At 50.6% G+C, this 23,406-nt stretch overlaps 1 protein-coding gene across 12 annotated transcripts in view; it reads left to right on the forward strand.

The window, feature by feature from the left end:
* The window catches only part of GRAMD1B (GRAM domain containing 1B), a 1,544,984-nt gene that overhangs the window by 1,378,651 nt on the left and 142,927 nt on the right, over positions 1 to 23,406 (forward strand). For 11 of the 12 annotated variants that reach the window (XM_069614089.1, XM_069614090.1, XM_069614092.1 and 8 more), the window contains 2 exons: positions 3,413 to 3,548; positions 19,723 to 19,906. In XM_069614089.1, coding sequence (XP_069470190.1) covers positions 3,413 to 3,548; positions 19,723 to 19,906 — 320 coding nt within the window. Of the gene's footprint in view, positions 1 to 3,412; positions 3,549 to 19,722; positions 19,907 to 23,406 lie in introns of those variants that run through there. The other variant, XM_069614100.1, reaches the window with a different exon arrangement.

The raw sequence follows: 23,406 nt of genomic DNA on the forward strand, positions 1-23,406 counted from the left end.
TAGTTTTAGCAGGCTCAACATGCTTCGACATACAGTGACCAAACACAATTCTTCTGTTAAAACAAGTTCTTGCCAGGTCAGCAGGTCTTAAATGTCGCTGTATAAAGAGAAGGCCTCTTCTTTTAACAAAGGGTACATTCTTTTAACACATATGGTGATTAGTACAAACTCCAAGTGTGAGCACAACATTACATATGTATGCGTACCTTCATGGTGACCGGCACCACTTCTGCAAACATACAAGCTCTGATCAACTCCAGACTGGACTACTGTAACAGCCTGTTGACCGGCACCACTTCTGTAAACATACAAGCTCTGATCAACTCCAGACTGGACTACTGTAACAGCCTGGTGACCGGCACCACTTCTGCAAACATACAAGCTCTGATAAACTCCAGACTGGACTACTGTAACAGCCTGGTGACCGGCACCACTTCTGCAAACATACAAGCTCTGATCAACTCTAGACTGGACTACTGTAACAGCCTGGTGACCGGCACCACTTCTGCAAACATACAAGCTCTGATAAACTCCAGACTGGACTACTGTAACAGCCTGTTGACAGGCACCACTTCTGTAAACATACAAGCTCTGATAAACTCCAGACTGGACTACTGTAACAGCCTGTTGACCGGCACCACTTCTGTAAACATACAAGCTCTGATAAACTCCAGACTGGACTACTGTAACAGCCTGGTGACCGGCACCACTTCTGCAAACATACAAGCTCTGATAAACTCCAGACTGGACTACTGTAAACGCCTGGTGACCGGCACCACTTCTGCAAACATACAAGCTCTGATAAACTCCAGACTGGACTACTCTAACAGCCTGGTGACCGGCACCACTTCTGCAAACATACAAGCTCTGATAAACTCCAGACTGGACTACTGTAACAGCCTGGTGACCGGCACCACTTCTGCAAACATACAAGCTCTGATAAACTCCAGACTGGACTACTGTAACAGCCTGTTGACAGGCACCACTTATGCAAACATACAAGCTCTGATCAACTCCAGACTGGACTACTGTAACAGCCTGGTGACCGGCACCACTTCTGCAAACATACAAGCTCTTCAAGTCACACAAAATAATGCTCTGCACACCATCTTCAAACAATCGCATCGCACCCACATCTCCTCCTTCAGGAAAAAGCTATGCTGGCTTCCTGTTAAACAGAGAATAACGCACAAAATGCTCACACTAGCGCATAAATGCGTGGCTCTTACAAGTCCCACATACCTTTCAGAGCGTATTAAGATCAAGCCGAAGAACAGAAACCTCTGCTCTACTTTAGCCACTGCGCTTAACCAGCCGAGATCCAAGCTGACCAGGTTTGGAGGCACTAGTTTTGACTGCCAGGCCCCCATGCTTTGGAACTTACTACCAGCTGCCATACATCAGATTCAGAATTACTCTCTTTTCAAAAAGGCTTTAAAAACCCACCTTTTCAACCTTGACTAAGAACTTCCGATCGCCACTCTTTCTGCAGGTTCATGTTAGTTTGTCTTGCCTCTTGTTCTCTGTGCGCCCTGAGGCCTGCGGGCATGTTGGTGCGTTACAAAAATTAAAATAAATAAAATAAATAAACACACTGGTCTTTAATGCCCCCACAATGTACTGCTCATACAATAGGCAGAGCTCGAGAGGTCGTCACCGGCACCTAGGTCATAACTTGCTGGTCTTCAATTCCCCCACAATGCACTGCTCAGACAGTAGGTGGAGCTCCAGAGGTCGTCACTGGCACCTAGGCCACAACTCGCTGGTCTTCAATTCCCCCACAATACACTGCTCATACAGTAGGTGGAGCTCCAGAGGTCGTCACCGGCACCTAGGTCATCGCCCAATGGTCTTCAATACCCCCACAATGCACTGCTCATACAGTAGGTGGAGCTCCAGAGGTCGTCACCCGCACCTAGGCCACAACTCGCTGCTCTTCAATGCCCCCACAATGCACTGCTCAGAGAGTAGGTGGAGCTCCAGAGGTCGTCACCAGCACCTAGGCCATAACTCACTGGTCTTCAATTCCCCCACAATGCACTGCTCATACAGTAGGTGGCGCTCCAGAGGTCGTCACCGGCACCTAGGCCATAACTCGCTGGTCTTCAATGCCTCCACAATGCACTGCTCAGACAGTAGCTGGAGCTCGAGAGGTCGTCACCGGCACCTAGGCCATAACTGGCTGGTCTTCAATGCCCCCACAATGCACTGCTCATACATTAGGTTGAGCTCCGGAGGTCGTCACCGGCACCTAGGCCATAACTGGCTGGTCTTCAATGCCCCCACAATGCACTGCTCATACATTAGGTGGAGCTCCGGAGGTCGTCACTGGCACCTAGGCCACAGCTCGCTGGTCTTCCCTGGTAGCGCCACCATAACATGCGCTCCCTGAATGCCCTGCTTATGATGGTTTTCCCTGGTACTAGGCCGATAAGTGGCCGGGCCACCAGAACAAATGCAATACTTAAAAGAAAATAGTGGCGGTAAGAAAATGTTTCCTCTAAAAAAGGCAAGAAAATTGAAAAAAAAATACATTTACAAAGTAATTTAGATCACTGCTTACAAAAATGTAGAAACCTACTAACACTGGAAATACAAACATTCATGTTTAAATAAGCAGATTAAAAACACCTTCTATTACAATCATGCATGCAAATGAAACATAACCATTACAAAATATAATTAACACACATAATCAAAATAAAAAAAACAGAGCTAAAAAATAGCATATTTCAAAACATAGCAACAGTAAAAAAACATGACTGAAATGTAGCGTTGCGTTGAGCTTAAAGCATTGCTGATTTTAATGTAGACATATATTTTGGGTTGGTTTGCTATCATGATAGTTTGTTTGTGAGAAGTTTTTTTAAACCTTAACAGTGGTATTTCCAATGTTTGTAGGTATTAACTTTTTGTATGTACTAACCTTAATTGTTTTTACATTACATGTTTTATATTTGTGTATTAAAGGGACATTGTGGTTGTAGTGCAAAAGTGTAAACTAAAGAAATGTGTTGCTTATGGTGAGCTACACAGCCCTAACCCATGCCATGCCAACACACATGACGTCACAGCCGGTGATATGACACATGACATCAAGGATGACCTGCCATGTAACATCGCCCATCTGTGGACAGCCATGTGTGTGTTGGCGAGCAGTGCAAGGTGGACGTGCGAGTTGCTAAGTGTGAAGAGAAGTTGTGTGCATGAGTACATGGCAATCCCCTTATCAGTTCCATGTGTGGAAGTCATTCAGTTCTGCCAGTTGGGATGATCCTTTGAGTGGCAGTGGGCCATGTGCAGGGCGTACTGCACACCTTCAGATGTCTGCGCATGGTGCGTGACGCGCGTGTCACGCCGGACATGTCACGCTAGAGAATAACTCGCCTCTCCCTCACTTCCCCCGCTCCAGGTTCTGTGAAGAGATTGCGGTGGAGGACGTGGAGGTGAACGACAGCTCGTCCAAAAGCAGCGTGGATGTCAAGCTGGACGCCAGCCCTCTCACCTACGACAAGTCCATCACGAGCAGCAGCGAGGCCCCCATCTCTGTACGTAACCCCCCCAGCCCCCACCCATCCTGTGGTTAAGGGATGCATGGTCTCATTTGCATAAACGAGGGCATTGTGGAAGGACGTGTTGCGTGTAACGGCAGCGCACCTGCACCTCTTTGAAGTGTGGCAGCAGTGCACCTGGAAGGATTGGACAATCGGTGTCCAGGACATATATAGGCTGAGATGTGAGGGGGGACGTGCAGTCTGCAGTGAGGCGGTGGGGGCGGGGGTCAATGTGCAATGAGCCGCGACGACGCTTTAATTGCAGCCAGCTGTGGTGAAAATGCAGAGTGCATGAGGTCACAGCAGTGGGATCAAGGTGCAGTGAGCGCTTAGAGGCAGGCCGCGTGGACCCAAGTGTATGTGTCCTGGGAGGTGTTTGGGGGAGGCGCACGCACCAGAGAGCAAGCGTCTTGGAAGTGTCACTCTTGCTGTCTCCATGAGCAAAGGGATCCCGTGGGAGGGCAGGGCGCTAGGGGTTGGGGGGCTTCCCGGCTAAGCCTCAATTGCTTAAACATGACATTTATCGTAGTAAATATATGAGATTTAGGCTGAATTTGTGGTCTACACGTGAGATTATGAAAAGGAGAGGTTCAATAATCGCTGAGAAACATTTCTGTCGCTATTGTATGGAAATGAACCAGACTGAAACGTTGCAACATTTGTTGGTAGATCTTAAAGCTTCGAGCAGCGTGAGAAACAGATGCTTCAAGGGCAAATTATTGTTTCAGGAACATATAACCCAGCATCAAATATGGGAACACATGTTTTCTAATCCAAGAATGCTCACACAGATTGCAATTGTGCAATTTTTGGATATTGTTTTACCTGCCCTGGCATGTATCTAGGTTGTGTATACCTAGCTAAGTGATAAAGGCATGCCTTGTATTGAATGAAATAATTGGTTGCAACATGCTATAAGCACTGATATTGGAAATCTGGTGCTTGAATAATGAAATTGTAAAGTCTGCTCCGAATTTGAGAGCTACTCAGGATATTGTGTATATTGCTGGTTATTCTACTTTTCTTTTCTTCTTTTATGCTTTCGCTGAGGTGGAACTCACCTCTTATGGACTATGATACATTTTAGATATTTGTAATGTAATTACTATTGCAAAAGTTCTTATCAGGTGTTTGAAAAGTTGATGTATCAACTAAACAAATAATAAAAAATAAAAAATAAAAAAAAACGTGCATTTGCCCTCAGCCACTGGTCGGTCCCTCAAACCCGAGGGTCTCTGCTCCATCCTGGAAGGCGTAGGAATTCCTTTCTGGCGGAGCGTAGCCTGCCCATCGTCATGTGATACTTACATTTGGAGGAATGCATGCAGAGGCCCTACTTATTCAAAGCATCGCTTGTTGGCGACCCTGAGTCATTTGGTCTGGACTCGGCAGGCCACCCTCCTCCAGTGAGTGTGGGCCAACGCGAAGCCCTCACATGACACATCAGTTTACTAAGACACTGGGGTTTTAAGCTCAGCGCATTGTTGTGAAATGAATGTTCTTGACTCACAGCATATGTTTAGAAGCATATGTTTTTATTTTGGTATCATAAAATTGAGGTACCCAAGTGGTTGCTGCCTTTTCTCCTGACTTCTGATGATCATATGATTCTGGAATCGTATTACTTCACGAGTACGCCGCAGCGCCAGCACAGCAACGATGTTGTAACACGCATGTAGACCCCCTTCCATTTTGAACCGAGCAGGGGAGCCGAATTATGAATTTCCCGGTGGGGGGATGGGGTGCCCAACTATAGGAAGTGACATCACCGGCAGTTATATGACCCCATTTGCAGGTAGTCGCCAACTTGTTGTAAGGGAGCGTGGGGGGTGCAGAACAGTGGAAACATTGGCTCTCATGTACGGCATATGCTAAAGTCAAGTAAAAAGGAGGTTTAAGCCTTCCAGTTGCATTCCAGTAGGCCAACACTGCCCCTACTCCACCCCCCTATAATCATCCAGGGTGGAGCAGCCCTCAAAAGGCAGAGCAACACAACTAGGATGGGAGAAGACATGCTCGCTAAACAGAAGGTACAGCTGCAAGGTCTGTGCTTTAAGTGGGCCGGGGCCAGCTGGAGCTGGGCCCCGGTAGTCTCTAAAAAGTGGGGCTCAGCCGGGGACCTACCCCAGGGCCCCGCAGTCCCGCCACATCATAGGCAGGACACATTATTCTGCCGCGGCCGCAACCGTGACTTGAGATGCGCCTGCCATTTAGTCAGGCAAGCGGACAGGAATTCCAGCCGGTCCCAGCGACAACGCTCTAGCTGGCACTGTAAATTCCTCTGATGACTCCTCGTGGGAGGGGTCACCAGAGGAAGTTACTGTGCCTTTGTTTCTCCAGGTCGCCGAGGCGTCTTTAACCCTCGGCGAACCTGCGGATTCCTTGACATATTTCGAGGTTTGCCGATGTAAACGGCTTTGTTCGTCGTCAGAGCTTCATAAAAGATGGATTAAATTGTGTATTTTTCAAGCCATCTTTTATAAACATAGAAATGTTTAAAAAAAGATGGCTTGAAAAGTACGCAAACCATAAGGTATGCACACAAATATATGAATGTTTTCTGTGCGTACCTTACTATGGTGTATGCACTTTTCAAGCCATCTTGAAGAACACAAACCACAGTAAGGTATGCAAACAAGTATATAAATGTAAGCATTTATATACTTATATGCATACCTTACTTATGGCTTGTGTACTTTTTTAGGCCATGCCCATCCCACAAGCCACGCCCCCAAATGACCCCGCCCCCCTCACGTTCTTACCCCACTTAAAGCCCTTTGGAAGGTGGAGTACCAACACCACAATAAGAACTAAATTCAAGGGAAAACAAGAAGTAAAAACTCTATAGGACAGTATTATTGTAGGTCTTGATAGCCACAACTTAAATATTTGTTCCAAGTAAAGTGTGGAAGAAGGTGGATGTGCCCAAACTGCAGAGTGGGTTAAAATCCCTGCTTTGCTGTTTAGTGTGTGATCCTGGGCAAATAATGTAATCTCACCCCGACTTCAGCTGCAAAAAATGTGAGTGCTTATAAATTATTACTTTTACACCCTTACAATAGGACAGTTTTAATAAGTGGTGCTCCTCTGCTAGTGGCTCCAATACTGTCTCACAGAACTGCATTATTGCTGCACTGTCGCTCTCCCAGTCTCGTAACACTTGATTTGACAGGCAGACATAGTCTCACCAGCAATTCAGTGCACCAGAGATTCTAGTATAGCAGACTGACTGTGGTAGAGCCACCATTACATTTTCTCCCCTGTTGCTCCCAGCCACTGAAGTTGCTTGTGCCGCCCAGAGTACTGCCCCACACTCTGCTATGTCCTGTTATGCTATGATATTGAGTCTTTCATTGCACACCATCTGCCATTTTCACACTTCCCAGAGCCTTCAGGCTGCACACTGTGATTTGTCTATTGTGATACGCTACAAAATAGTGATTGTTGACCAAAGATTTGAATATAAAGAAAGATACAGTTGAAGTGTTGGCAGCCTGTGGCTCTGACATGCTTATCTTCTAAGCAGAGACGTGGCCCCTTGCATACTTTCAACAGCAGGCCTGTATGGTTTAAAACCTCCTTATCTTGCAATGTGGATGCAACTCGGGAGGATAGATCAGGGGCAACGCGCTTGCCTTGGAAGCAAGACGATGCAGTGCAACACAAATTCGATTCCCGGGTCTGTGCTTAGAAACCTCTGGGTATTTAGCGCGTTATAAATAACCAATTACAATTACAACTATGCCAAGCAGACGCTGCCAACCATCTAGGTAGACCTTTTCATGGAGCTGGTCTTGGTTTTGGGGATGTTTACTGTTTGTTGAATGCTGGCACTGGAGCAGGAACCTTTGTTAGTCAAGGCTATGCTAGGGGCAACACTAGCTCTTATTCCACTGGGAATTTTAAGGCTCAGGGCACTCTGAAGGGGCTAGAGTGGAGTGCAAGGGTTGGAAGATTTCATACATGGAGGCACCATATCAACTTTAGGAACCCTGTGCCTAGATGGCTGCTTGCCAATGGCTACTCTCCACAAAACCTTTGCCGCCCATCAGGATTGAATAGGGCATTGAGTGCCAAGGAAGTGCCGGCCTATAAACTCAAGGCTTACTCTTCTGCTTGGGATAGCTCCCCCTAAATCGGACAATTGTTAAGTAAGTAACCTTCATACGGGGCCACTCACACAGATACATAAGCTGATGCCGCCTTTACCCCTGGCAGGGGCAATGTACCGTGTCTTGCGCACTGGTACATGATTGAAAATGCAGGGAGCTATTCAGGTCAATCCGGTAGCCTAGTAGAGCCTGGTGGGCCCGGCACGAACAGCTACCAGGAGCGACATTTCACCCCCTTGGCTAACCAGAGCCATACAAACAAACCTAGGGGATGTTAACTCTGTGTGATCCATTTGGAAGATGTTTAATCCATAAAGGGTATGTTGCCTGACTGCTCCCCAAGTACAACGGTAGAGGGGTGCAAAAAACGGAACTTCAAATCCTTACAATATTCGGTTCAGATACGTGCGAGGTAAGGGCAAAGAAAAGGTATAGAGCTGGAGTGAGCGTAGCTTCACATGGAGGCGGAGCTGGAGTCAGTGGGCGCTGGAGTGATGGGGCGCTGGAGCTTGAGTGAATGTTGTAGTTTTATATCCAGTAGGAGCTGGAGACAGCTGGGTTGACAGCCTTCCAGGGATCCTAATGTAGCTAAAAGGGCTCTAATACCCTTTTCTTTTAAGAGCTTGTTGCATCTCCATGCTGTCACTAGGGTCCTGCCATCACTGGGGCCCTGCTATCACTGGGGCCCTGCCATCACTAGGGTCCTGCCATCACTGGGGTTCTGCTATCACTGGGGTCCTGGCATCACTGGGGTCCTGCTATCACTGGGGTCCTGCCATCACTGGGGTCCTGCCATCACTAGGGTCCTGCTATCACCGGGGTCCTGCCATCACTGGGGTGCTGCTGTCACTGGGGCCCTGCCGTCACTGGGGCCCTGCCGTCACTGGGGTCCTGCTATCACTGGGGCCTGCCATCACTGGGGTCCTGCCGTCACTGGGGTCCTGCCATCACTGGGGTCCTGCCATCACTGGGTTCCTGCTGTCACTGGGGTCCTGCCATCACTGGGGTCCTGCCATCGCTAGGGTCCTGCTGTCACTGGGGCCCTGCCAACACTGGGTTCCTGCCGTCACTGGGGTCCTGCCATCACTGGGGTCCTGCCATCACTAGGGTCCTGCCATCACTGGGGTCCCTCCATCACTGGGGTCCTGCCATCACTAGGGTCCTGTTGTCACTAGGGTCCTGTTATCACTGGGGTCCTGCTGTCACTGAGGTCCTGCCATCACTAGGGTCCTGCTGTCACTGGGGTCCTACCATCACTGGGGTCCTGCTGTCACTGGGGTCCTGCCATCACTGGGGCCCTGCCATCACTAGGGTCCTGCCGTCACTGAGGTCCTGCCATCACTGGGGTCCTGCCGTCACTGGGGCTCTGCCATCACTGGGTTCCTGCCGTCACTGGGGTCCTGCCATCACTGGGGTCCTGCTATCACTGGGGCTCTGCCATCACTGGGTTCCTGCTGTCACTGGGGTCCTGCCATCACTAGGGTCCTGCTATCACTGGGGTCCTGCCATCACTGGGGTCCTGCCATCACTGGGGCCCTGCCGTCACTGGGGTTCTGCTATCACTGGGGTCCTGTTATCAGTGGGGTCCTGCCATCACTGGGGCCCTACCATCAGTGGGGTCCTGCCATCACTGGGGCCCTGCCATCACTGGGGTTCTTCCATTACCGTGGCCCTGCCATCACCGGGGCCCTGCCATCACAGGTGCCCTCCCAACACTTTGGTCCTGCTGCTATCACTGGGGTCCTGCCATCACTGGGGTCCTGCCATCACAGGTGCCCTGCCATCACTGGGGTTCTGCTATCACTGGGGCCCTGCCATCACGGGGGCCCTGCCATCACGGGGGCCCTGCCATCACGGGGGCCCTGCCATCACTGGGGTCCTGCCATCACTGGGGCCCTGCCGTCACTGGGGCCCTGCCGTCACTGGGGCCCTGCCATCACTGGGGCCCTGCCATCACTGGGGTCCAGCTGTCACTGGGGTCCTGCCGTCACTGGGGTCCTGTCATCACTGGGGTCCTGCTATCACTGGGGCCTTGCCATCACTGGGGTCCTGCCGTCACTGGGGGCCTGCCGTCACTGGGGCCCTGCCGTCACTGGGGTCCTGCCGTCACTGGGGTCCTGCCATCACTGGGTTCCTGCTGTCACTGGGGCCCTGCCGTCACTGGGGTCCTGCCGTCACTGGGGACCTGCCGTCACTGGGGTCCTGCCGTCACTGGGGCATGCCATCACTGGGGCATGCCATCACTGGGGCCCATGCCATCACTGGGGTCCTGCTATCACTGGGGCCCTGCCATCACTGGGGTCCTGCTATCACTGGGGTCCTGCCATCACTGGGGCCCATGGCCGTCACTGGGCCCTGCTATCACTGGGGCCCTGCCATCACTGGGGCCCTGCCATCACTGGGGTCCTGCTATCACTGGGGTCCTGTCATGCCATTACTGGGGCCCTGCCATCACTGGGGCCCTTCCATCACAGGGGTCCTGCCATCACTGGGGTCCTTCCATCACTGGGTCCCATGGCCGTCACTGGGGTCCTGCCATCACTGGCGTCCTGCCATCACTGGGGTCCTGCCATCACTGCGGCCCTGCCATCACTGGGGCCCTGCCGTCACTGAGGCCCTGCCGTCACTGGGGTCCTGCCGTCACTGGGATTCTGCCGTCACTGGGGTCCTGCCGTCACTGGGGCCCTGCCGTCACTGGGGTCCTGCCATTACTGGGGCGCTGCCATCACTGGGGCCCTGCCATCACTGGGGCCCTGTCATCACTGGGGCCCTGCTATGACTGGGGTCCTGCCATCACTGGGGCCCTGCCATCACTGGGGCATGCCATCACTGGGGCCCATTCCATCACTGGAGCCCTGCCACCACTGGGGTCCTGCCATCACTGGGGTTCTGGCATAACTGGGGTCCTGCTATCACTGGGGTCCTGCCATGTCATCACTGGGGCCCTGCCATCACTGGGGCCCTACTATCACTGGGGTCCTGCTATCTCTGGGGCCCTGCCATCACTGGGGCCCTGCCGTCACTGGGGCCCTGCCATCACTGGGGCCCTGCCATCACTGGGGCATGCCATCACTGGGGCCCATGCCATCACTGGAGCCCTGCGATCACTGGGGTCCTGCCATGCCGTCACTGAGGCCCTGCCATCACTGGGGCCCTGCAGTCACTGGGGCCCTGCCATCACTGGGGCCCTGCGATCACTGGAGTCCTGCCATCACTGAGGCCCTGCCATCACCGGGGCCCTGCCATCACTGGGGCCCTACCATCACTGGGGTCCTGCCATCACTGGGGCACTGCCATCACTGGGGTCCTGCCATCACTGGGGTCCTGCCATCGCTGGGGCCCTGCCATCACTGGGGCCCTGCCATCGCTGGGGTCCTGCTATCACTGGGGTCCTGCCATCACTGGGGCCCTGCCATCAATGGGGTCCTGCTATCACTGGGGCCCTGCCATCACTGGGGCCCTACCATCACTGGGGTCCTACCATCAGTGGGGTCTTGCCATCACTGGGGTTCTGCTATCAACTTGTTTCTCCCCTCACCTATACTGCCAGATAGGCCCTCTGAAACCTCACACTCGGTCTCACTGGCTCCTTCTTATGTCCTTGATCGTCCCCATCAGATCTTCTTTAACTTCTTAGTCCCTCCAACTCCCCCTCTGGAATCATCAGAGCAACCCCCCCCCCCCTCTCGGGTCTGAACTGATTCCTTCCACCCCCCTCTCGAAACGCCTTTGACTACATTCCTCACACTTTCAGCCTTGCTCCTTTCAACGCTCAGTGTTCTCCCCCGACCACGGTTTTCAGGTCCTCCTCCTTCCATCTTCTTCTCCCCCTTGTCTTTTTCTATCACCCATTGTTGTTTCTTCACCTGATCCTCACAGTCCTCTCCTATCAGCTTATTCTCGCGATACACGGCCTCCCTCTTCAAGTGTTCTCCTCTCCCCTCCTGCTTACAGCCTCCAATGAAGCTGTTCTCCCTCCACCTCTGTCTACGTTCTCCAACCCTCTCTGTTAGGTGTTCTCCAGTCTCATCATCCTAAGATGCATTTCCGTGAGTAATACACCACACAACCATACACAGCACAACCATACACCACACAACCATACACAGCACAACCATACACAGCACAACAACACATCATCAAAATATGATCGACTCTTGTAGTTCCTAAAACAATTCATGTCATCAAAAATACAGAGGTTAATACAGAGTCCTCCTGAAAATGACCAGCAGTTACATAAATCAGACAAAAATACCTAAAATCATCAACAAAGATACGATGCATCATTCAACTTTTATACCCTTCTCGGTCTCCAGACAGCCTTTAAAAATGGTGATTTCCCCCATAAGACTGCTTGAGAATCCAAAGGCCTGAGCAACTGTTCTTCTTAACACTGGAAATAGGAATGTCTGCGTCGCCATAGCATCTGTGATCTTCACAAGAGAGTATACAGTGTTTACACTTAGCTATGTAATATTCTTTCCATTTAGAAACACGGGATCCTATAGGCAGCGTTCCTCGTCTGAATTTACGATACAGCACTCGTGCGTCGATATCCTCGATGAGTCCGCGATATTTTTCTTGTCTTAAATGCATTTTTCTCTCAAGATAAGTGAGGGTCAGACTCCCCAGTGGTGTCGAAGATAGTTTACAGTGATAAAACCAGGTGTCATATTTTAGAAACCATAGGTTGGGAAGTGCTCGATAGATTAGAAGAACTGGTGGCCATATGCCAAAGACTGTCCAAGCCAAGCTAATTGGAGAGAGAGCACATGTTATTAGCCTCCCCCTGGTCCGGGTCTTCGCTGCAAGCTTCTCTATAGTATAGGAGGACATGTAATCTCTTGTCCACAGCTTATGCCAAAACAATAGTCGTTTTAGTTCACCTCTATGGAGGAGAACCTGGATACCCAGATCCAGAACAGCAGGAAGCTAGGAGTACTTGCAGGTACATTTAATAACCTTTTCAATATGTTCTGTTTGCAGCCTTCTAAAGTTTCCACATTAGCACGCCCCCATATTTCTGCTCCATATATTGCTGTCTTCTGGGCCTTTGCCCTGTAAACCTGGCGTGCCTGAGTGATTGTTCTACTTCCATTGCATCTAGAAAAGCGATCAAGAGCACAACCATGGGAGGACAGAGACAATTCCCCTTTCTCACAGATGCGCACGCCCAGGTCATCGCAATATCCCACTCTCTCAGGAGCTTGGGATTTCAATTGAAGATTCTGATTTTTGCAATATGTGTTTGACCCAATGAGATATTTTGTCTTTTTTATGTTCATTTCAAGTCCCATGTCAGAAGAAGATGCAGCAAAGACCATTGGAGCCTTTTGTTGTCCGACTGGGGTCTTACTCACTAGCACAGCATTATCCCCAAAAGGCATGATTGCCATTCTCTCTCCACCCACGGTGGTTGCATCAATAGCAGCATTATTGACTATATCAAATAACTTATTGATTTACAAACAATGATAGGGGCAATGACGCAACCCTGTCCCACCAATATTGACACCAGGAACCGATTGATACACCAGTCTCTTACATTTCTATAACACCTCCTCCTCAAGGGTCAGTTACCACCTCTTTTTACCAGTCTCCAACCACTTTCTTAAGATTGGCCCCTATACCCTCCTCTCTAATCTCACCAACCTCATCTGTACGTTCTCCAAACCTCTCCCCAACCTCTTCTGACATCGCTTCCCAATCGTGACCAACCTACACCTCCACCTTTAACTTTGTCCACAACCTCTTCATGTTTGCCCAAAATTGTCCTCAATAACTTTCACCACCCCCTCCTTGAGCTCAAGCTGTTCCTCTAGTGCCATCCGCCTCTCTTGCCTTCAAGCTCCTACACACCACGTCCATTCAAGCTCTTTCCTCAAACTTCTACCGAGCTCCAATCTTTAACTTCATCTCCAGACATTGACCTTCATCCTCTGTACTCCCACACTGAGTGACTGGGGGCTTGAGTTAGGGTGCTGAGCATCCCAATGAGTTGAACACTAGATGTGGGCCTACACCAGTGTCTGTAATTTAATAATACCATGTGATTGGCTATGCCCACCTGGGCTCATTGTGAGCCTCTGGAGGCGGACCAATCCTTTAAAAGGCTTGTCCCCACCATCTTTGATTTGACTCCTATGCTGTTTGTGATCTCAAGTAATCTTTAAGGTTCCTAATGCAGTGTCTCACCCTCTGTATAGAGTCTGGGGGCTAATAAGCAGGCCTTTTGGTGACTTTCATTAGCGGGGACTCTGAGCTTATGCTCACAGTCCGCGAGCCTTCTGTATTATTGTTATTGAACGGACCATGTATGCAACCTTGCTCTGCAAACCACACATGAGATCTGAAAGTGCTCTTGGTGTCTGCACAGGCTTCAGTGTGGGACAGCTTCTCTCCATGGACAGTAGTTTGTGAACCATCCCTTCAAGTAGCAATGATATAATATGATATGGCATTTATAACGTGCTTCTACACAAGTGTTTCAAAGCACGACGAGGCAAGTGAGGGGGAACAGAGGGAAGACAGAGACAACGATCTTACTAGGCCCGGTGACATTGAGATCGCACAAGTGCAGGGGAGGGGGAGATGGCAACTGCAGGGGGAGGGGGAGGGGACAGTGCAATACATAGGATCCACAGTAAAGAATAAATACAATGGGGGTCATTGCAAGTTAGGAGGTAACCATGCCCCTATTAGCGGCATGGCTACCCCCTTACCGGGTACCGAGTCCGGGTTACTTGAATGAGGAATAACCGGGCCATTCCTGCCTTGGAGGGCCGGGTAATTCCTCATTCAAGGAACCCATCCCCATTCCCATTCGAGACCCCATAGGGCTCAATGGGAATGGGGAGGGTGCTAACAACGGGCCTGTTAATAAGGGGCCTGTTGTTAGCACCCTGGTCTGCTCGCGGGACCCGCTAAGGGCGCCTGGTAAAACCAGGCGTCCTTAGCGGGTTCCCGCGAGCAGACTCGTAATGGGGTGGTAAGGGGTTGATGGCTCCGGCACCCTTACCGACACTGTTAACCCCTTACATCCAAGGTCGTAATGACCTCCAACAAATAAAACAATAGGTAAAAGTGCGGCCAGCTAATGGCAAGTGCAGGAGTAATTGCAGACAACAAGTGTCGAGGGTGGTGGGGGCTGTAGGGATATAGAAACAGCCTCCAAGTGCAGGGGCTGCCCAGGAGGCAGTGCAGGTATGCAGCTGGTGGGGGAAGGGATCTGGGCCCGAGATCAGAGGGTAGCCAGGGGACCAGTGCAGTTTCAGTCAGGAGTTCAGCAGCAGAGAGGAGGAGAGAAAGCAAAAGCAAAGCCAAAGGTCTTGAGGTGCTTCGGGAACCAGAGATGGTTCTCCTCAAGTTTCAGGGGGCCAGGGAGGCTGTTCCAGAGGGAGACCCCAGCCGAAGAGAGAGATCAACAACCAACTTGTTGCTTGGAGAAGCGACTGACCCTGAGGGAGTTGGAGGCGGATGAGCGAAGAGCTTGAGAAGGAAGATATTTAGGAAGAGAGAGTTGAAGGTATTGAGGTTGCAGGCCCCAGAAGGCCTTGTGGACAATGCAGAAGTTTTTGAACTAAATGCTCACAGCCGCTGGGAGCCAGTGCAGAGATTTCAGTCCTGGGGAGATACGTTCCCTGGACTTGAGGCCAAGGACAAGTCTCGCAGTCCTGTTCTGGATGTTAGTGCTCTGCTTCATGTCTAAGCCACATTGCCTTGAAGGGGCCATGTCCAGTGTATTTCTGGGAACAAAAATAAAGGTCTGGCCTCTGCTGGGATACAGGGGAGGTGGGACGAGAAACTGCATAATGCATTCGGGGAGAGTCTGACTCTATGGCAGCCTTTAAAAGGCTGGTGTCAGGCTTGGATGTTCTCTGACTGGCCTCTGCCTCATGAAAGTGACTGAGGGATTGTGAGGAATTCGACCATCCACAAGATTGGTGTGCGCTCATCTGAGATTTAAAAAAAAAATGTTATATGAAATTGAATGAGGGTAGGTCAACCTCTCGAAAATGTGTGGGGCTTAACTGCACACATTTTCCTAGACCTGTGAACTCTGGGTAGACACCCCCTACAGGCGCAGTCCTCCCTGTCAAATTTAGTTGGAATGTGACACCCCGGAGTACATCAAGGCATCTCAAAAGGGGAGAGCAAAACCTTCCCCCTACCATGGCCAACCTAATTAAACGACAAAGGCTCCATGGATCTGCCCTATCATTTTTTTGGCCCGGCAGGATGTTGGCAGCAGTTAAACATAATCAGCATACTGATAGAGTATAGTTCAGAAAGGCCCACATGGGGCCTAGCTGAAGAGGCTAACAAAAGACAGAAAACCCCTCAACAACCTTTGATATGCACTGTGTCAACCTGAAGCCACCTCCCGCCCTTCAGGATCAAGGGCAGTGAAGTGTTATGTCTTCTACATGGGTTTACAGTAGGCAACCCCTGCAGGGGGATCCCATTCAGAGGGTAGTAGTATATGATTTGATGGAGACAGAAAGTCAGTTCTCACCACAAGAGCTCAATTAACCACAGAGAAACTTTGATTCTTTATAGACAGGAAGATGGGTGGGACTTAGTTGTACATGTTTTCAACCCTTTGCCTTTCCTGTTGCAAAGCACTCTGGTCCTGACCTCACGCATAACAGAAGATTGTTGCTGGGGACCCCGTGTTTTTTCATTAAGGTAGGCTTAGCCTACACCAATCACTGGGGCCCATTTGACTTTAAAAGAGGGCCAATCCCCACTTTTGGGAGATCATCTGAACACTTTGCAAGGAGTAACAAGAAGAACTCATTTGGAGCCTGGCTGAAGGTACAGTCTGCTTTACAGCTTCTGCAAGTGAAGGAAGGCCAGGATTTCCAACGAGGAAAGCAAGATCCCTCCCCTAAACATCTCCATGGGAACAGAGGCAGATACTGACTGCAGAAGACCCTCCAGCAACACCAGAGCAAGTAGCCAGCCAGCACACAGCATGACCTGGTAGACTCTGCAAGCAAGATTCCTAGGTGGGAAGTGGCAGAGAGCATCTGAACGAAACCAAGGACAAGGCTGTTGCCTTCAATACTCTCCTCAACTTTGAGCCGTCCGCCTTAAACAATGACACAAGCCCAGGGAATAAGCTAGCAGGAGTGCATCGACAAGCAGCAACCAATGTCAGCCAGAAAGGACAATTTCGAGCCAGTCGAGCCGCTCAAGCTGCAACCGACTGCACCACTGACTGTTGTCACGCTGCAGTTGGCAACGTCCTCCGAGACGCCTCGACCAGTGCTTCAGACCTGTCAAACAGCACTGAGATAATGATTCCTGACCCCAAACCGCTGTGTGGGCCAGCCTGCAGCCGTCCGTCCAGCCTCACTCGCCAAACTGCCTGTCGCCTGATACCCACAGCTGTCTCCCATCTTGAACTCTGTCGCAGAAGCTGCAAAGTGCCCTGAAACAGACTCTACACTGTTGAGCACCAAGAACTTCTATGAGCACAAGGTACATAGTGGTTCGGTCCCCCGGTCCTTCTCTGAAGGCCCCTAGTGACATTTTATGACCCATTGATCCCTTTGTGCTGAAATCAAGTGTCCTTGAACTATTGCGATTAATTACTTTACCAACTACCCTCCTGTCAGTATCCAGAGTGCATCCCTTTCCTTCTTGAAACTGTCTGTCCTCTGCATGGCTTTACAGAGTGGGTTGTATTTTGTAGTAATAATAAAGTAGATATTTGTATACAACCTTCAATGGACAGTACCTTTTATCATTGGGTAATAATTGCATTTTTGCTTTGTTGTATTAACCAACGATCCACGACCTTGCAGAGATAAGCCCCGTGTTATCAAAATTAGACAAGGAGGTTTATAATTGACTAGTGGTTATAATTTGTTCTGATCCCTTCTGGTGCACTAGAGGTGTGGGGCTGATTAATTAATCACGGGCATGGTAGCCAGGGGATCCTACACACAGCATCCTTAGGCCCATCAACCATTGGTCTGGGTTGACACCGGGCCCCCTAAGCACCCCTCAGAAGTCTTCATAACCAGGCAGGGGACTTCGCCAGAGGTGACACATGGCGGGGCAGTAGGAGGTGGTAGGGGACAGAGCAAGGGCGGCATATGTAGGGCATGGCAGGGGGGTGGTCTGTTGGTGCATTGGGGCAACAGAGGCCCAGGGCAGGTGCACAGACCGGCCCCGAGAACCACTCACAGAGTCAGAAGAAGTGAGCTAGCAAAGAAGGACGGGGAGCAGGAGATCAAAGGTTAGAAGGTTTATATGGTTGCTGCGACCCAAGGTTTTCCTGGTTTGGTAAATGTTGATTATGCGCTTCACATTCTTAGAAGAGCCAGTAAGGATGTCCTATCTGGTCCCTCATTGGTAGGAGGCCCAGAGGACGAGGGTTTCCACAGCATGAAGATTGCAGGCTTCTCAGTCACATGAGCCGCTCTCTGGCAGCCCTGTCCATGTGTCTGCAGTCGCTCATCCAGGGTGTCATTAGTGCAACGTGCTCAATGTGCCATTCAGAGAGTGACTGACAGCATTAAGTAATTAAGCTACACCTACAACACAGGGTGATAAATGTGCCTTGCACAAAAAAGATTCACAGTTATGAGGAGTGCGCAGTGCGTAGAGACATGTAGACAGTGCACACGTACAGTGGCGTTTGGCGTCCACTGTACGGAGAAATACTGCAGTGGGACTTGCAGAGCGGTAGTCTGCAGCGTGATAGGGTTCTGTCTGTGATGTGCAATGTGAACTGTGCAAGCATTTCTTCTGCCATTGAACCTTGCTTTGTGTATGGCAAGAGACGAGGAGGGCCACTGTTGAGCACATAGTGACAGCTTTGCCTGGCAGAGCTTGACTGAGTGTCATCACATCTGGGTCTCACTCGTCACTGTTTGGTCTCGGCTTTGCCCGGGAGAGCTTGTCTGAGTGTCATCATATCTGGGTCTCACTCGTCACTGTTTGGTCTCAGCTTTGCCCGGGAGAGCTTGTCTGAGTGTCATCTCATCTGGGTCTCACTCGTCACTGTTTGGTCTCAGTTTTGCAGGGAGAGCTTGTCTGAGTGTCATCTAATTTGGGTCTCACTCGTCACTGTTTGGTCTCAGCTTTGCCCGGGAGAGCTTGTCTGAGTGTCATCACATCTGGGTCTCACTCGTCACTGTTTGGTCTCAGCTTTGCCCGGGAGAGCTTGTCTGAGTGTCTTCACAACTGGGTCTCACTCGTCACTGTTTGGTCTCAGCTTTGCCCGGGAGAGCTTGCCTGAGTGTCATCTCCTCTGGGTCTCACTTGACCGCCTGGGAGAGCTTGTCTGAGTGTCATCTCCTCTGGGTCTCACTCGTCACTTTTTGGTCTCAGCTTTGCCCGGCAGAGCTTGTCTGAGTGTCATCTCCTCTGGGTCTCACTCGTCACTGTTCTGTTTGGTCTCAACTTTGCCCGGGAGAGCTTGTCTGAGTGTCATCACATCTGGGTCTCACTTGTCACTGTTTGGTCTCAGCTTTGCCGGGGAGAGCTTGTCTGAGTGTCATCTCCTCTGGGTCTCACTCGTCACTGTTTAGTCTCAGCTTTGCCCGGCAGAGCTTGTCTGAGTGTCATCTCCTCTGGGGCTCACTTGACCGCCCGGGAGAGTTTGTCTCAGTCTCATCTCCTCTGGGTCTCACTCGTCACTGTTTGGTCTCAGCTTTGCCCGGCAGAGCTTGTCTGCGTGTCATCTCCTCTGGGGCTCACTCGTCACTGTTTGTTTGGTCTCAGCTTTGCCCGGGAGAGCTTGTCTGAGTGTCTTCACATCTGGGTCTCACTCGTCCCTATTTGGTCTCAGCTTTGCCCGGGAGAGCTTGTCTGAGTCTCTTCACATCTGGGTCTCACTCGTCACTGTTTGGTCTCAGCTTTGCCCGGTAGAGCTTGTCTGAGTGTCATCTCCTCTGGGTCTCACTCGTCACTGTTTGTTTTGTCTCAGCTTTGCCCGGGAGAGCATGTTTGAGTGTCATCTCGTCTGGATCTCACTCGTCACTGTTTGGTCTCTATGTATGGATCATCTTGGTGTAACTCTGCAACTTCCTCTCCCACAGTTTGATGGCAGTCTGCCCGAGGAAGACCTGGATTGTCCAATGGAGGAGAAGGAGCTGGTGATCGCCCGGATCGAAGGAGAAAAGCACGATCTTTTACCCCCTGTCACCTCCCCCTCCTTAGACTTCAATGACAACGAAGATATCCCCACGGAACTGAGTGACTCCTCGGAGACGCACGATGAAGGTGACTTGCATGGGAAGGGGTGGTGGTGGGTGACACAGGACCAAATCCATATGCTCTGTGATGGCTTCCTCTTGGGATATAGCGAGTTCCCTCTCATGATATGCTGGGTTTCCTCTCAAGATATGCTGGGTTCCTCATGGGATATGCTGGGTTTCCTCTCGGGATATGCTGGGTTGCCCCTCGTGATATGCTGGGTTTCCTCTCGGGATATTCTGGGTTTCCTCCAGGGATATGCTGGGTTTCCTCTCTGGATATGCTGGGTTTCCTCTCGGGATATGCTGGGTTTCCTCCTGGGATATTCTGGGTTTCCTCTCTGGATATGCTGGGTTTCCTCTCGGGATATGCTGGGTTTCCTCTCTGGATATGCTGGGTTTCCTCTCGGGATATGCTGGGTTTCCTCTCGGGATATTCTGGGTTTCCTCTCGGGATATGCTGGGTTTCCTCTCTGGATATGCTGGGTTTCCTCTCGGGATATGCTGGGTTTCCTCCTGGGATATTCTGGGTTTCCTCTCTGGATATGCTGGGTTTCCTCTCGGGATATGCTGGGTTTCCTCTCTGGATATGCTGGGTTTCCTCTCGGGATATGCTGCGTTTCCTCTTGGGATATGCTAGGTTGCTTCTTGGGCCAGGCTGGGTTTCCTCTGTAGAGATATGATATGATATGGCATTTATAACGCGCACATACACAATTGTTTCAAGGCACGACAAGGCGAGGGAGGGGGAACAAAGCGAAGACAGATAATGATCTTACTAGGCCAGGTGTCATTCAGATCGGGCCAGTGCATGGGAAGGGGGAAAGGGAAAAGTGCAGGGGGAAGGGAGAGGGGAAAGTGCAGTACATGGGATAGTAGAATAATAAGATCAATAAAAACGGCCAGCTGGTGGAAAGTGCAAGGTAAGTGCAGACATAAGTGCTGGTAGGGGGACTGTATGGATACAGAAAACAGTCCCCAAGTGCAGAAGTTGCCAGAGAGGCAGTGCAGGTGTGCAACTGGTGGGGCCTGGGCCCGAGATCAGAAAGGGTGACCAGGTAACCAGTGCAGTGTCAGCCAGGAATTCAGCAGGGGTGAGGGGGAGAGAAAGCAGAAGCAAAGAGGAAGGTTTTGAGGTGCTTCCGGAACCGGAGATGGTTCTCTTCAACTTTCAGGGATGCAGGAAGGCTGTTCCATCGGGAGACCCCTGCCGAAGAGAGAGATATCCCACCAACTTGTTGCTTGGAGAAGCGACTGACGCTGAGGGAGTTGGAGGTGGATGAGCGAAGAGCTCGAGAAGGAAGATATTTAGGAAGGGAGTATTTCGGCCCCAGAAGGCCTTTTGGACAATGCAGAGGGTTTTGAACTTAATCCTCACAGCCACTGGGAGCCAGTGCAGATATTTCAGTCCTGGAGAAATACGATCCCTGGGCTTGAGGCCAAGGACAAGTCTCGCAGTCCTGTTCTGGATAAGTTGCAGAGGGCGGAGAGTAGAGGCAGGCAGATTTAGATAGAGGCTGTTACAATAGTCCAGCCTGGAGAGAACCAGGGACCTGGAGACTGTGAGCTTCTGGGGGAAGGAGAGGAAAGGAAGAATACCTCTGAGGAGGTGCAGCTGGTAGTGTGACTTCTTAGAGACGTCAGAGATGTGAGGAGAGAAGGAGAGTGTGGAGTCGAAGATAACCCCGAGGTTTTTAGCCATGCAGGTGGGAGCAGGCAGAGGGCCAAGGGAGGCCAGCCAGAGAGCTGCAGGGAAGGAAGGAGTGGGTGTGCCGATGAGTAGAATCTCAGTCTTACTGGCATTAAGGCAGAGGCCATTGGCAGCACACCAGTCCTGGATAGCAGACAGACAGTCAGAGTGGACGGATTCCTCTCAGGGTATGCTGGTTTCATCTCGGGCTATTCTGCGTTTCCTCTCGGGATATGCTGGGTTTCCTCTCTGAATATTCTGTATTTCCTCTCAGGATATGCTGCATTTTCTCTCTGGATATTCTGGGTTTCCTCTCTGGATATTCTGGGTTTCATCTCGGGTTATTCTGTCTTTTCTCTCTGGATATTCTGGGTTTCCTCTCTGGATATTCTGGGTTTCCTTGTGGGCTATGCTGGGTTTCCTCTCAGGCTATGCTGGGTTTCCTCTCACGGTATGCTGGGTTTCATCTCGGGCTATTCTGCCTTACCTCTCTGGATATTATGGGTTTCCTCTCGAGATTAGCTGGGTTTCCTCTCAGGATATTGTGGGTTTCCTCTCAGGATACTGTGGGTTTCCTCTAGGGATATGCCTGGTTGCTTCTCGGGATATGCTGGGTTTCCTCTTGGGATATGCTAGGTTTCCTCTCCGGATATGCTACATTGGCTCTTTGAATGTGGACGGTTTGCTCTTGGGTATGACTGTTTGGCTCTCGGAGCGTGACTGCTTGGCTCCCAGGATATGTTTAAGCGCCTCCCAGGGTATGGTGAAGCACTTCCCAAGATATGGTGAAGTGCCTCCCAGGATGTGGAAGGCCACCTTTCTGAGATTTTGCAGCTTGGCTCTCAGGGTTAGGCATAATGTTTCCTGGCATATGGCAGCTTGACTCTAAGGATATGGCTGAGTGACTCTCTGGGATATGTGAGGTTCACTCTCAGGGTTTGGCGAGTTCTCATGAATCTGGAGGGTTCGAATTCAGGATTTGGTGGGTTATGATATGATATGATATTTTATTTATATCGCGCTCATACACAAGTGTTCAGAGCGCGACCAAGCAAAGGGAGGGGAACACGGGAGAAACAAAAACAAACGATCTCACTAGGGCCAGTGACATTAAAACGTGCAAGTGCATGGGGAAGGGAAAAGTGCAAGGGAGAGGGAGAGGTGGAAAGTGCGGAACAAAGGAGAGAAACTGAATAAATAATACGTGCAATGAATAAATAAAAAAGGCAGTGGAAAAAAAAGGTAGTGTGGCCATCAAGTGACAAGTGCATGATTAGTCAGAGTATATCTGATAAGTGCAGAGAAAAAAAGGGGGAGTGTATGGGTACATATACAGATCCCAAGTGCAAGGGGAATGTTAGGGACAGTGCAGGAAGGAGGCATGGTGAGCAGGTACCTGGGCCCGAAGGACAGAGGGTGGCCAGGTGCACGATGCCGAGAGAGAAAAACAGATCAGCAGGGGAGAAGAGGGGCAAAGGCAGAAGCGAAGAGGAAGGTCTTGAGGTGCTTCCGGAACCAGAGATGGTTCTCCTCAAGTTTCAGGGTGGCCGGGAGGCTGATTCAAAGGGAGGCCCAGCCGAAGACAGAGATCTGCCCCCAGCTCGTTTCTTTGAAAAACGACTGACCCTGAGGGAGTTAAAAGTAGAGGAGCAAAGGGCTCGAGAGAGTAGTTATTTGCGGAGGGATAGTTGAAGGTATAAGGGACCCAGGCCCCAGAAAGACTTATGGACAATGCAGAGCATTTTAAATTGAATCCTTGCATCCACTGGGAGCCAATGAAGGGATTTCAGAGCTGGAGAGATACGATCCCAGGGCTTGAGGCTAAGGAGAAGTCTTGC

Source organism: Ambystoma mexicanum, chromosome 9 (genome assembly GCF_040938575.1).
Source record: "Ambystoma mexicanum isolate Mex_15411 chromosome 9, UKY_AmexF1_1, whole genome shotgun sequence".
In the NCBI taxonomy this organism is placed as follows: domain Eukaryota; kingdom Metazoa; phylum Chordata; class Amphibia; order Caudata; family Ambystomatidae; genus Ambystoma; species Ambystoma mexicanum.